Raw genomic sequence first — 15,705 nt, forward strand, 5'->3', positions numbered from 1 at the left:
CGGTAGGAGCTGATGATCGGGACAGCACACTCCTCATCATCTCGAAAGCCGACCTCTCCAGCTCCGAGGAGACTGAGGATGCCATCGGCGCCAGAGCCATCAGCTCCAAGATAGATGCAGGGTCCGAACTCACCCTAGCCGACGCGCCGAGAGGAAGACTTGGAACCAAAGAAGTTCGGTTCCAAGTATCCCTGTCGGGCCCGACCGGACAGCTTCGACCCCTGGACACTACAGATAGCACCAAAAGTATCGGAGCAGAACTCGGCTCTGAAACAGCCACAATTGGAGATGGAGCTGAGGGTTCCACTGGTGGTACCAAGCACTCCGGCTCCGAAAAACCAGCATGGCTCAGAGGAGGAATGAACACAGAGGGTTGAACGGACTCGATTTGCTCCGGAGCCGACTGGGTCGGAGCCAACAACAATTCAGGCAAAGCAGATGACTTCAATAGTTTCAGCACTATCTTCTCCACATCTTCTTCAGATAAACTCCTGGAAGACCTGGATGACATGGTAGGAGATCGAGATCTCGAAGGTACAGGAGACTTCACTAACAAGGAGACCGGTAGGGGGTCCATAGACCGGCTCCGAGAAGTAGTCTCAGGAGTCTCAGCACTACCCTCTCCACATCTTCTTCTGACAAACTCCTGGAAGACCTGGATGACATGGTAGGAGATCGAGATCTCGAAGGTACAGGAAACTTCACTAACAAGGAGACCGGTCCATAGACCTGCTCTGAGAAGCAGTCTCAAGAGTCTCAGCGGTCGGCTCCGAAAAACTTGGAACCAACCCTGCAACAACAATGCCACTCTCAGTCAGCTCCAAGGTCTGTGGAGCCAATGAGACAGTTTTTGCAACTTTAAGAGGTGGCTCCGAGACACCAGCCGGTGCCGGGGACGGCCTCTTGGCAGATTTAGACTTTCCTTTAGCAGATTTGGAGGAAGATGAGGAACTAGACAAGTCTTCCTCGAAGGAAGGTTTAAAAAGACCTTTTAGAATTAACTTATTCTTCCTTTCCTGCAACATCCTGGGAATAAAGGCATGACAGAATAAACAGGTCTCCTGCAAATGGATGGCCCCTAAACAGTAAACACAATTACCGTGACCATCCGTTAAAGACATCTTTTGGGAGCACTTAACACATTTCTTGAAGCCGGATGGCTTATGTTCCTTACTCTCTTTAGACATTTCTCAAAACAACAGAACACACGCACACAGAGAAGAAGAAAGGAGAAGGACTAGGTCCTCTAACTTAAATGGGCCTAGCCCTGCAGAAAGGGAAGATACCACGAGGACTAGGTCCTCTAACTTAAACAGACCTAGCCCGGGCAAGAGGGGATAGGGTCTTCTAACTTAAACAGACCCAACAGTTATAAGGGAGAATAGCACACTCAACAGGAACAATAACAGTACAAAAATAAAAAGAACGAAGTTCTGTCAACAATATTAGCAAACGATGCTAACAGCAAACTAATACCTCTAAATAGCAAGCGGAAACCGCCAAATTCTATTTAAACACACAGAATACTAGTGCGCAAAGAGTGCCTACTTTTATCCAAACAGTAAGCCTGCTACAAGGGATACCAAGAAGAAAAAACGGCCAAAGGCCAAAAATTGCACCAAATGGTGCAAATATAAGATAACAACTTTATACTATGCTAACTGAAAACTACAAACAGTAACTATTTAACTTTATAGAACCAAATATCTAATCTAAGCTAAATAGTAAATAAAACTTTGAAAAAGGTTGAAAAATGCAAACACTTAGCCAGAGCCAAAGAGAAGCACAAACAAACTCTTCGACGCAGCAAATCAGATCTGGGGATTGTACTGGTGCACCATGGGCTACCTACCTAGCCATGAGCCAACCAGAAGACTTCCAGCTTTAAATAGGCTAAGTCAGAGCCGAGGATCGGCTCCGATCGCATATGTAAAGAATGAAAGTGAGACAGGACTACTTAACATTGTGTATTTCCAACTATTATCTTTCATGCACACACTAATGTCTGGTTGGCTGGTCTTTTACACAGTTGTTCCTTCTCCGAGTCTGGTTGGCTGGTCTTTCATACAGTTGTTCCTTCTCCATCTGAATCTATGTCACATTTTTCAAGACTTAATCATTATGCAAATTTTGAGATCATGGAATTAACAGATATTTTACTGTTTCACAATCTCAATTACATTGCTGCATGTCTGTAGTACAGCTTAAACTAGCTTACACGTATTCGTATTGCTTTGGTCTTACTCAGTATATCTGAACTCGCAGATTCTTTCAAAGATTTTTAAATATGATCTACATATGAGTTAACATTATCATCTGCAAGTAGTGTCGTTTGGAATTGCATTCACACTCATTCTCTACTTCAAAATCTTCACAATTATTTTGTTGACTGATAGATTTGGCTAATGGATTCCCAGGTAAAACAAAGAAGACTGGGGTAAGGGTATGACCTTGCTTAATTCCTTTGTTATTGTTATCGACCGGGGAAACATGCTATTATTTTAATGTAACCATCTAGATTTACTACTCCAAGTGCTTCTGTCGTATCTTATGTGACTACTATGATTAGACACCTGTTAACTTGTCAGTTATCTGATATTTTCAAAGCAGGTAAGTGATGACATGTAATATATAAAGGCCCATCTGCGTGATAAAAAAATATAAAAAAGAAAAAAAGCAGGATCTAAGAATTGGACGGGTTGAAAGGAGTAATGCAGGATGGATGAGTGATGTGGGGAGACGTGAATGAAGTAGTCAAGTTGTAGGAAAAAGTTTTGGGTTGGTAGAGGACCCTAAGGTCTGCAGGACAAGATGGAGCATCAGGGCAGAAAATTCAATGCTCATCTAGTAAAAAAGGGCAATGTGATACTGGAGAGGAGTGGGGAAATGGAGGTCAGGAAATAAAAGACTGGGTAGAAACAGTGAGAGACAGGCAGAGAGTGTCACAGAAGTAGAGGTATGTGAGGCAGCAGAAAATCAGATGAAGAGATAGTGAGATAGGCAGCCAAGAAACAGATAACAAGAAGGACAAAGAAACGAAGGTGACAGGCAAAATGACGTGATGAAGAAGTGGTGGAAGGCAGTGATTGTCATGCACAAAATGACAATACAATGAGAACAGGAAGGAAGCAGGCATGGAGGAGCAATCAGCCAGAAAGGAAAGAGAGAGAAGAGATGTAGTAGCAGGACAAAGGGAGAATAAGATGACTGGTACAGAGGGGGGTAAAACAGTGGATCAGGCGTTTAGAAAGAGTGCAGCAGGCACACAAAGGGATATGGTACTGCACACTGGAGGAAGACAACCAGCATAGACAGTAAAGAGAACTGAACATGGTGTAACAGGAGGAGGAAGGTTGTAAAAGCAAGGGTAACTGACATGGGGCAAGAGATGATGGACAGAAGAGCAAATATGAGGATAGAAAAAAAAGATTTTGGTAACTGCAGACTCAATCATCAGTAATTAAGAGTCTTGGCATGGGTGCAGGACAAATCAGGTTGCAATGAAACAGTTACCTTTCTCCTCACATATAAAATGCAAGGAGTAGGCACTCATCAAAATGTAGGGGAGCCAAAATGAGCTCAAGGCTTAGGCTTGTTATGATATGGGAAGAGTGGACACATACTGTGGTACACATAGCAAGTAATGACCTGTCAGAGGAGACATCTGAGGAAATGATAATTAAAGTCAAGAAAATGTTGGACTAGAGCCAGCATTCTCTTATGAGTTACCTGTGCTAACAGGCAAGCACAGCAATAACGGAGAGGGGTCAGTCAGTAATGACGGACTGTGGTAAAGGGTAAAGAAAAAGGAACTGGACTGGAAGATTGTTGCTGATGTGGTAGACAGACCAACTTTCTGTCAGTGACAAACAATCTTACAAAATCATTTAGTAACAGTTGTAGACCGGGCAGTATTTATTGCATTTATTAACAGTTGTAGATCGGGCAGTATTTATTACATTTATTAACAGTTGTAGACCGGGAAGTATTTATTACATTTAGTAACAGTTGTAGATCGGGCAGTATTTATTACATTTACTAACAGTTGTAGACCGGACAGTATTTATTACATTTAGTAACAGTTGCAGACCGGGCAGTATTTATTACATTTATTAACAGTTGTAGACCGGGCAGTATTTATTACATTTAGTAACAGTTGCAGACCGGACAGTATTTATTACATTTAGTAACAGTTGCAGACCGGGCAGTATTTATTACATTTATTAACAGTTGTAGACCGGGCAGTATTTATTACATTTAGTAACAGTTGTAGATCGGGCAGTATTTATTACATTTATTAACAGTTGTAGACCGGGAAGTATTTATTACATTTAGTAACAGTTGTAGATCGGGCAGTATTTATTACATTTACTAACAGTTGTAGACCGGACAGTATTTATTACATTTAGTAACAGTTGCAGACCGGGCAGTATTTATTACATTTATTAACAGTTGTAGACCGGGCAGTATTTATTACATTTAGTAACAGTTGCAGACCGGACAGTATTTATTACATTTAGTAACAGTTGCAGACCGGGCAGTATTTATTACATTTATTAACAGTTGTAGACCGGGCAGTATTTATTACATTTAGTAGCAGTTGTAGACCGGACAGTATTTATTACATTTAGTAGCAGTTGCAGACCGGGCAGTATTTATTGCATTTAGTAACAGTTGCAGACCGGGCAGTATTTATTGCATTTATTAACAGTTGTAGACCGGGCAGTATTTATTACATTTAGTAACAGTTGTAGACCGGGCAGTATTTATTACATTTATTAACAGTTGTAGACCGGGCAGTATTTATTACATTTAGTAGCAGTTGTAGACCGGGCAGTATTTATTACATTTAGTAGCAGTTGTAGACCGGGCAGTATTTATTACAGTATTTACCTGAATGTCTATGATGTCAAGCATTCTATATAGGTATAACTAACCATAAATGTAAAGAACGTATCTGTGATCACCTTTCAGATATCAGGAGGCAAATAGCCACAAATATCCTTTATAGACATATCAAAGTGACTGTTCCTACATATATTTTTAAACTGAAGGCACTGGAGACGATCTATGAAAGTAAAAGGGGTCACAATATAGCAAATAAGAGAAAAGTGATGAATACTACTGGATTAATGTGACTAGAGCAGATATGCATCCAGGCTTGAATGACAAAATCAGTATTAAGCCTGTTCTGCAACAAAGATTATTAAAATGTTCATGCATATTTTTTACATATATGTAGTTTTAGAATATGAAGTGTGCTTTATTTGTTTAAATTTTTGAGTTTACTAAAAGTTGTTTTAAGAAAAAACGAAAACAGATAGTCTATGTAATACATGCAATACATACATTTTCTTTTTAAATATGGTTCCACTGATGTTCTAATATATTTTACCCGAAGAGGTGTTTATGTGAAAGCTTTAAGCTATCCAATATATTTGCTCATAAAACAAAAAATAAGTAAAGATATTTATTCATACACCTTAGTTTTGACTTGATCCCACCTGTGTTTGTAATTTTGGACTTTGTGTTGCATTTGGTAAGGGTCATTTTTGCCTATTTGAGCATTTTTGTTTTGTGACTTATTACATACTCATGGCACCTGGGCATTTTGCCCTCAAAGGAAGAATACATTTAGAAAAAAAAACTTCTAACTTAAATACATTGCCAATTCAGAGATCATTCACAAGACGAAACACATTTATTAATATCAGTTACCATATTATTAACAAAACTACAACCACTGGGTCCTGTGATGATGATGCCATCCTGCCCAGCTCTTATGGTACAGCTGAAGTGGCAACAATCTATGACACTTAAGGTTCTCCTCATTCCATGGTTTTTTCTAGAACAATGGGCAAACCTAACAGAAGAAAATAGGACTGGGCAGCATCACACAGACCATCTGTGCTGGTCAGTGCTTGTTGCCTCTTTTGGAAATTTTCCTCCATTTCCTGGGAGGCCTGCTCGAAAAGAACCTCTACCAAGATGGGGGTATCCAGAAATGCCTGTCTGAGTGCAGCCTTGGAGTATCTGATGTAAGTTGGCCTGCACAGGCATGTACCCAAGCATGCTACCTAATTAACAGTGTCAGCACAAAGAAATAGGAAGCCAACAGTTTAAATCACTGAAGAATCACATTGGATCTTCCTTAATCCCAAATTCAGAAACATCTTGCAGCTTCATCAATGCTTGATCCACTACAGAAGACAGGAATCTAGTCAGATGAGACAAAACTGGAAATCCTAAGCCTCAGTGTGACAAAGGAGTCTTTAATCAGAAAAGCAGGTCAAAACAATTTCTGGTCTCTGGGATCTACACTACACTGAATAAACTGTAAAGTCGTCTGCCCCAAGAAGGATTAGTGAAGATCTCATTTAACTTAGCACTGGACTTATACAAGACATCTGTCATACATATGACAACTTTGGAGAAAAGAAACAAGACATCAAACAGCTAAAGAATACTCATCATTGGCTCAGTATGCTGTGAAGGCACTGAGGACCGACACAAGCCTACTTGATCTTGGATAGTGACTCCTATTAGACTCAAGGATAAGGTGAGGGATGTGGGAGAAGACCCCTCAGTTATAAGTGCAACCATCAAGCAAGCACTGGGGGCCTTGAAAGACCACCTGATGGGAGTGTACTAGGCACAAGCACGATCTATACAACTGATCATGCTGAAGGCAATGCAGACACCCTGTGATGCATGCTTCAGGATAGATGTCAAGGGTGCCACCTCTTGTTCTTGGCAGACAATGGATGAAATGGAACAACTGATCGTGTTGAAGGCAATGCAGACACCCTGTGATGCATGCTTCAGGACAGATGTCAAGGGTGCCACCTCTTGTTCTTGGCAGACAATAGATGAAATGGAACAACTGATCATGCTGAAGGCAATGCAGACACCCTGTGATGCATGCTTCAGGATAGATGTCAAGGGTGCCACCTCTTGTTCTTGGCAGACAATGGATGAAATGGAACAACTGATCGTGCTGAAGGCAATGCAGACACCCTGTGATGCATGCTTCAGGACAGATGTCAAGGGTGCCACCTCTTGATCTTGGCAGACAATGAATGAAATGGAACAACTGATCATGCTGAAGGCAATGCAGACACCCTGTGATGCATGCTTCAGGACAGATGTCAAGGGTGCCACCTCTTGATCTTGGCAGACAATGAATGAAATGGAACAACTGATCGTGCTGAAGGCAATGCAGTTACCCTGTGATGCATGCTTGAGGACAGATGTCAAGAGTGCCACCTCTTGTTCTTGGCAGACAATGGATGAAATGCACTGCTCACTAGAAGAGGAAGAGCTACTGACATTTAAGGGAAGTGAAGCTGGTTAACGGAAAACTTGGCAGGGAGAGGATATGACTGATGGACAGCTTCTGATGCCTCACTCTTTTATGTTTCTTTAACACCATCCTGGTACTGCATGAAGGACTTTCCTTTTCTGCATATGGCACCTTCATCCACTCTGTCTTCAAGTGGGTCACGACAGAGCTCAAGCTTCTCTTCCTATGCCAACAGATGGCCAAGATGAAGGACTGATACTTATGACTGTGTCTGATGTCATATTCCTTCTGTAAACAGTGGACGATGTGCTGACTTAGGCTCCACTTCATGCCCTGGTAAGAGCAGGGATAACTGGAAGGTTTCAGTTTATTAGTCACTGAATATGGTTTATTTTCTAACACGTTGAATGAAATGCAAGCTGTGGAAGCAACAGTAAAGCGATGATGGGCACATAAGCAAAGACGCTATCCAAAATCAAAGCACGACTCCATGGCATGAAATCACAAGACGGATACATGCCCCTGAGCATAAAGACAACAGAAAAAAATCTGCTAAATGGGGATAACAGAAAAAGAAGAAATTCCAACAGTTATCCACTGGGAAAAAAATCTAAAGTCTGAATAACAAAATGTACTTCCAGTAAAACAAAGCAAAAATGGTAATCCTGTGGCACATTTTTGTGAATGCAGTATCATTGCATGTTTTAACTTGTTCTCTGCACCACTGTGCTCCATTGGAGAAAACTTTATGTTAGATACATATTTGTTCCACAACCTGGTTGCCCCCTCCCCCGCAATGACAGCCAGGGTTATTATCTAACTTCGTTCTACAGCAAACGTGACTGCCTCAAAGAGTACTGAACAACAGTATAGACGTAGAGGAGAATGTTCTAGCAATTTATTCCCTCTATAAACAACACTGTATTCATTTATAACAGCATAGTTTCAAGAAAACAGGAACTTACAATGTAAATCAAAAGCACTGAAGATCTGCCTTATTTCTTCATTACGATCCTGAGCTGCCATTTTTATACTCATTGCATTGATGAAATCATCCACTGTCATGCCTTGAGAAAAGAAATTAGATATTCAAATATTTAGAAAGATAGTGTAACAATTAAAATATGTTAATCTGCAATTGAAAATAAAATATCTGAAAATGCAGAGCTGTAATGAAGCTTCCCATTCTAATAATGGGTTTTAACTGGTTGAAAGCACAGAACAAGTAATGACATTAAATTTGAAAAACAAGGACTTATGGGATCATTTTATAACAACGTTAGTCAAGGGTAATTTGAGATGGCAAAAATAAACATGTCTGAATACCTCATTTAACTTAGAAAAATGAGTGATATGTAACTACTCACCCTATATGTCCAACCTGGACAGAATCCCTCAGTTCTAGGTTCACACTTGGACAGAGGATTAGAGCTTACGCATACCACAAAGCCATGTACTGGTACGGGTACAAGTACATCTAAAAAACTTTCCTAGCCAAACATGATCACAAAATTAACAATTCATTTAAAGCTTGGTAATGGAAGCTGCAATCTACTCAGTCCATGGGCAAATGCCTATATAACCAAGGTAAAAATGCAACTGTCCAAGATAACGTTGGCATAATTAGCTTCTCTTAGTAGAATGCTCAAACTAATAAGCAAGCCTCAAAACACGTTTGTTTGTTTGTGTTTGTCTGTTTCCTGGCACTCTTGCTGGATTATACCATCTCAAGATCACTGCCTTTCCAAAACAGTAATAACCAGTTAGCCCACATCCTATGAGAAATCAACGAGGACTGTACTGATTTAATCACACCTTCAAGAAGCAAAGTCTCATTCCTGGTCTGTTCTCTTCAGTGTCAATGGATTAATTACAGACAATCAAGTACAGTAGTGAACATCTGCTAGTCAAAGACACACAGCTACCATGGCGGTTCTGCTATGACACATACTGGAGTACATTCAGTTTTAGCTATGATACCTGTAGAATGGCTTATCAGTAACTTAACACTTGTCCTATATGCAACAGTGTTTAACCTGAATAATATAATGAGGAGGATCCAGGGGCCCAGTGAACAACTAAGACATGTTATGCAAACCACATCCCTACTCAACAAAAGAATATATCCCCAGAAATGTCATTAAAAACTAAGCTACTAGGCACAGAAGGCAAAGAAATCAGAATAAATCCAGACTTTGCAGCCAAGTTATATCACCAGAGCCAAGAGTACAATAAAATCAGAGAAAAAAGAAGTGGAAAGGGGTGAACTCCAGGCTCCAGTACCCAGCAAAGCTTCTAATTAAATTACGCAGGATACCAAGCCATACTAAAAAAAAAAAAAAAAAAAAAAGGCATGAGAGCTACTGGAAATTGACAGAGAATTAAGAAAGAACAAGAGCTAAATGAATGAATACAAGAAAAGGTAGTAAGCAACATATACAAAAGGAAAGTGCAAACACACTCACCAAAAAAATGACAAAGCTGAACAGAGAGTGGATTAGCCAGAGTAACAATAAAATGTAGGAAAAGACACCAATATAAAACAATATGAGGCCACAATAAGCAATAACGTAGGGGGGATCCAGCCACACTAAAGAGGACTGCAGTTACATTACAGAACAAGGATAGCAGCACTGAAAAGTGAAAGGGGGCACAGAAAAAAAATAATTCACATACTGCAGAAGTTTGTATTCTGCATGAAGAACAAACCAAGTTTAAATAAAATAAATAAAGTAGCCCAACAGACTGAGACATTAATCTCCTCTACTTCAGGAGTTACTTATAGTAAATAGTCTGTCATCTTGCAAGATGCTGCACACTTTGGTATAAAAGGAACAGCAATAGCAATCACAATTCTCTACTTCAGGCTGAAAGAGCCACAGTGTTGAGATTTTATGTACTATCTTGCCTTGTCACTGGATCAACAAGGAGCTGAGAAAAGGCAATGGCCACAGTGGGCGTGTAATTTGGCTCCTTAACAAAGATTACCCTGGTTGTTTCAGACTAGAGCAAGGCTTTAGAATTAGAGTGTGAACAAAAGTGGACCAGCACGAAAAGGATTGCTTAAAGAAGAATTTATTAACTAACCATCAAGCCATACAAAGTAATGGTAATAACCATTACTAAAAGCAATTTAGAATTAGAGTGCCCTTGTCCTGTTTTGTTATGAATATTACCATTTGAAATCAGAGAAAACAGACCAAAGACATAATTTAAGGTCCTACTGCACAGAAAGGAGGCGGCATTTATCTTTAAACAAACTCATGAAGACTCGGGATAGAGCTCTCTATATTTACTTAAAGGTGATCTGATTAAAAATTGTCCTGGCAGGTGGTCACAGCCCTGTAAATGGCTTTCACCACCTTTAGGTTAAAGTGAAGCAACCTTTCTTGATTACAGCAGTTGCCCCTCACTGGCCAGTAAGTGACTGGACTCATCAACCACAATGCAGAGTACGTGTTTTGAAATACTCAACTCTAAACGGAGAAGTTATTGTCACTCCAAGTCTGACATATCTGTCCACCACAGAAAGTTTTCCTTTATATACTAGGCAACAGTAATCACCATGTCCAGTGGATCTGCAGATTGGTTCTGTAAATTACTAAGATGCCAATGAATCTTTGTCACATGTAACCTTGGAGGAAGAACCAGGAGAAAGGAAAAAGACAAACACTCCAGAACCCTCAGAAGTTGTTTTCCTGAGAAACTTTGCTATTAAAGAAATACTGTGAGGACTGTCTCTGTCTGAAATCACTGTTTATTTGTCCCGAGTATGGAAATGAGTACAAATTCCATGATACACCCTTAAAATGACTTAATTATAGATAATCAGATATGATGTCTTAGGGGTTGCAAGTGACTTCTTATATTTCTGTTTTTATTTCCAGACTGTGAAAGAATACAACTGCCTGATTTATGTCATGTACCAATAACAACCTTCCTCTGTAACTAGCAAGTGGTAACCTTGACAAAGAAAAATGGTAATGTTTATCTTTCTGGCAAGTAAAAACATGGAGCTAAGCATTTTATAAGCACTCTAAAGTTCTACACATATGAACATGCACAGCTAAAAACTAAAAGTGGTGGTGTGCTTTTAGGAATCTTCCACATATAAAGAATGAACACAAATAAATAAATAACTACCCATTTGTTAATCAGGTAGGAGCTCACTGCACACGCAGTCCCTTTTCAGGGGTGATTTGGGAAGAACGTATGGTTAACTGACTTGCTCAAGGTCACACAGTAGACAAATGAGGTCCAAGGGAATAAAACACGGTACCAGAGGAACTACAGCTCACAGCCTTAACCCTCTACATCAACTGCCAGACATTATGCTCTTGTTCTATGAAAATGACTACAGTCTTCTCATTCACCATCCTAAAAAAACATTGTTTATGGACTTGTTCAGAGTTACTAAATGCAGAACGGGTCTTTGGTATCCTGTCCTTTTTATGGAATTGGAAAAAAGTACAGTACAAAAACTGACCTCTCAGACTTGTCTTTTTTTTTTCCTTAACTGATTCATTAACTGAAGTGAAAAAAGCCACACTGCAATTTCTGTATAAATTATGCTGCATTGTCTGTAACCCCCCCCCCCCACACACTTTTGTTTCAGAAAATGTCTTCAAAGATGCACTGACTGTTAGAAGGGATAGTCATTTAGAAGTTTTCCAGTTATATTTATCATTTGCTCCTGAATTGAAGATGCAGTTGGTCTGCCTTCATTTGCACTATTTTTTGTTGATGAAACTTATTGGTCAAGTTCCTTTGTACAAAAGGGTTCTTCAGCTTCCTATATATCACTCTTTTAAAATGAGAGCTAAGCAGCATATATGTCTTCAAATAAATACAGAATGTCCTCTATGTACACAATTTCATCATCAGCTGGTTGGCCAAATGAAAAAATCTTTTGTCATTGGAGGATTACAGCTGACAATTTCCTCAGAAGACTATTATAGGTCAAGCAGGCCTCCTCAAAACGAACTGTGCTGCTCTCTGCGCAGTTGTGGTTGGCAGTGCCCTGTATAGACACAAAAGCCTAAAGCTCAGTTTTACCCTAAACAACTGTTAGTGGAACCCTTCCAAGCCTTTCTGCTGCTTTAGGAGCAACTCAATTGCACAATGAGTAGCACTGGCTTATTGGTCAACCTTAGCCTACTCAAGTGCAGATCCCCCTTGTAGTCTCTGAACTACCAGCACAGTCCTGACAAATTAATCTATTCCCTTTTCTAATAAAACATACAGCAAGAACCTGCTATCATAGATGGGCAGTTTCCCATCACCCCTCTGGCCAGCCTGAGGGGACATGGGCATCCTGAGGCAATGTACCAATTTGTCTCATGCATACTAACATCCATTTACTTCTGAAACAAACACATACTTTATGTGAGAGATGTAGTTACACTATGAAATTGGAGGCAAGACTCCCACATATGGACAAATCAAATGTCAAACAGGTTGTCAGCACATACACATCACTTCCCACACTAAATAAGGGCAAGACACACAGACCCACATATGCAGAGGTACGGACTAGTAACTTATCTAAAGACCAGGAGCCTCCCAAATGGAGCCTTCAGAAACCACTTACGCATACAACAATGCAAAAAGCAACCACAACATATAATGTCAAACACACCAGTGTCTCAACAAATTAGCCCATAAGGTGTAACACCACAAAACCCAATGTACTGGTCATAGGAGACTCCACAGTGAGACACACAGATGTTCCCCTCACTGGATAAGGAGTGGGTTACTGTTAGCTGCCTGTCAGGTGCAAGGATCCATCAAGTCACTCAACCACAAGTACCAGAATGACTCAGTCATATTCCATGATGGGGGTGAATGACTTGAGACGTGCCTTTCTAAACTACAGAAGAGACACATGACTGGGGTCTCAGGCTGCGTCTCACAGGCAGGTATAAGCCTAACTTTAAGCAGCATTCTACCTTCTCCAAGGATGATGCCCCAATAACAAGCAAAAAATGACAGACTTTAATTATTGGCTTAGCTGCTGGTGTCAGTCCAAGGGGATCCAATATCTGTCAGCATGGGATGACATGCTCAACAGGCCAGTGCTTTGACAGAGATGGTCTGCACCTGTCTCCTCTAGGCTTTTGGATACTGGTGAGGGCATTAGCCACCTCACTGTGCCTTTTTTAGGCAGTGTCAAAATAACCAACCTCCCAATGCAACAAAATACTCTCTAGATAAACTCAAGGTACTGCTGCTTAATGCTAGGAATCTAAACAAGAAACTGCACTCCCTGGAAGCACTTCTCACCTTGGAAGATACTGATGTCTGTGCAGTTACAGAGACATGGTTCAAAGCCACATAAGGCACATGGGCTGTGCAGGGAGGGCTACAACACCTTCCATATGTTCAGACCATAAAATGTGTGTGAAAGAACCAGAGGAGGAGGAGGTGTATCCATCTTCATTAAGGATAAGTACACTTCAAGATTGGTCAAACAGCACTACTCTCTCAAGCTACTCCATGTCCAATTAACTACAGGCAAAAGCCCCTACCATATCATAGCTAGCTATAGGTCCTCCCCCATAAACCAGGAAAAACATACTGCTTACTTGGACTTGCTGAAGTCTCTTGCCATACAGCCCAACACCTTACTCATGGGTGATTTTAATTATCCTGCCATTGACTGGGAAACATACACAACCATAAACATGCTGGCTCAGAGGTTCCTGGACTTTGTCAATACAAATGCTCTGGAACAGCCAGTCAGCACACCCACAACGGGCTCAAATGTCCTGGACATAGTACTCACTAATATGGGAGAGCACTACACCCCTCCTTGTGATGTCCTCCCTGGTAAGATTTGGCCATAAATCAGATGTAATTATAAGCCCAGATACACCATCAAGTTCAAAAATTCTTAAGAATTTTTCTAAGACAAATTACCTCCTTCTAAGTGATGGTATACGATGTTTCAAAGCCCTCTTGAACACAGATAACATGCATTCCTGTGTAGAGGTGTATACCAACACTCAGAATAACCACTTAAGCAGTTGTTTAGAATCGACTGTATATGACCAGATTAAAACTAAGTCTTGCCAAAAAAAACAAAAAAAAAAAAACAAGCCACCCTGGTGGACCAGTAGTATAAACAGGCTATACAAGAAATGAAAGATACTAATGTTCAAAATCAAAGAAGGAACTGACTCAACAGAATAAGAATTTCCTCTTTAGCCTAAACAAATAAATCAGAGATCTTGTCAAGTTCTCCAAAGCTAATTATGAAGCAAATGTAGCCTCCCTATCAAAGGATAATCACAAGCCATTTTTTAACTACATCCAAAATCTACATGGGAATACCCAGGTATGCATTGAACTGGTTCTGGATGATTCCAACCATACTCAAATGGAGGTAATAGCAAAACTGCTAGCTGCCAGATTTGGAGAAAACTTCACCCCCCCCCCGTCCCCACCGGTCATCTCCCAAAGTATACCTGCCACCATTCCTCAGCCAATTATCTCAAGAGAGCATGTCATCTCTGCACTCTCCAAGACAAAAAACTCAACACCAATGGGACCAGACAACATCCTAAGTTTCCTTTTAAGCATTTTAAAACATGACCTAGCAGACCCACTTGGATCCCTGTTCAGCCACAGCCTGTGGACTGGCTAAGTTCCGGCAGAATGGAGGACAGCAACAGTAACCCTTCTGCACAGAGGGGGACCATCAACTGACCCTGAGAATTATAGACCCATAAGCTTGACTAGCCTCATCTGCAAGGCCATGGAAAGAAACATTACAGACCTTATCAACAAGGATGTAGGTAATCCACAAACTTTGGAACCAACCCAGTTTGGATTATTTAAGAGTAGATCATGGCTGTTAAACCTGCCTGACTTCTTCAACAAAGTCACCAAAGCCCTGGATGAAGGAAAGACAGTACATACTGCCTGCCTTGGCCTGGCCAAGGCATTTGACACAATCCCCAACACGGGTATTATAGTGAAACTCTCCCAATTGGGAATTTACCCCTACATCACCAGATGTGTAACAAAATGGCAAACTGACAGGACACATACTGTCAAAGTGGGTGACTTCACCTCTAGCCAAAGACTAGTCACCAGTGCCGTACCACAGGGTTCTCTGCTGGGCCCAAATGTCTGTGTCTGACCAAGTTCACTGATGACTGCAAACTGGGAGCAATCACTGAGTCCCCCAACAATGCTAATATACTGAGAAAGGGTTAATGCAGACAAATGATTGGTACCAAAGCCATGGACTGAAGCTAAATGCAAAAAAATGCATTATTCTTCCCTTTGGGAAAGTTAACATGACTATTAATTACATTATAGACAGCACACCCCCCCAAAGTGTAAACCCAGTGGCATGTGATCTGGGTACTCAGGTTGAAAGCAATCTGAACGTCAAC

General features: G+C 40.7%; 1 protein-coding gene across 3 annotated transcripts in view; it reads right to left on the reverse strand.

Annotated features, from left to right (window-relative positions):
• The window catches only part of EFCAB11 (EF-hand calcium binding domain 11), a 1,456,165-nt gene that overhangs the window by 1,172,890 nt on the left and 267,570 nt on the right, over window positions 1-15,705 (reverse strand). For all 3 annotated transcript variants that reach the window (XM_044074693.1, XM_044074696.1, XM_044074694.1), the window contains exon 4: window positions 8,269-8,370. In XM_044074693.1, the coding sequence (XP_043930628.1) occupies window positions 8,269-8,370 (102 nt within the window). The remainder of the gene's footprint in view (window positions 1-8,268; window positions 8,371-15,705) is intronic.

Source organism: Protopterus annectens, chromosome 6.part0, assembly GCF_019279795.1.
Source record: "Protopterus annectens isolate FY-2018-M chromosome 6.part0, PAN1.0, whole genome shotgun sequence".
NCBI lineage: Eukaryota > Metazoa > Chordata > Ceratodontiformes > Protopteridae > Protopterus > Protopterus annectens.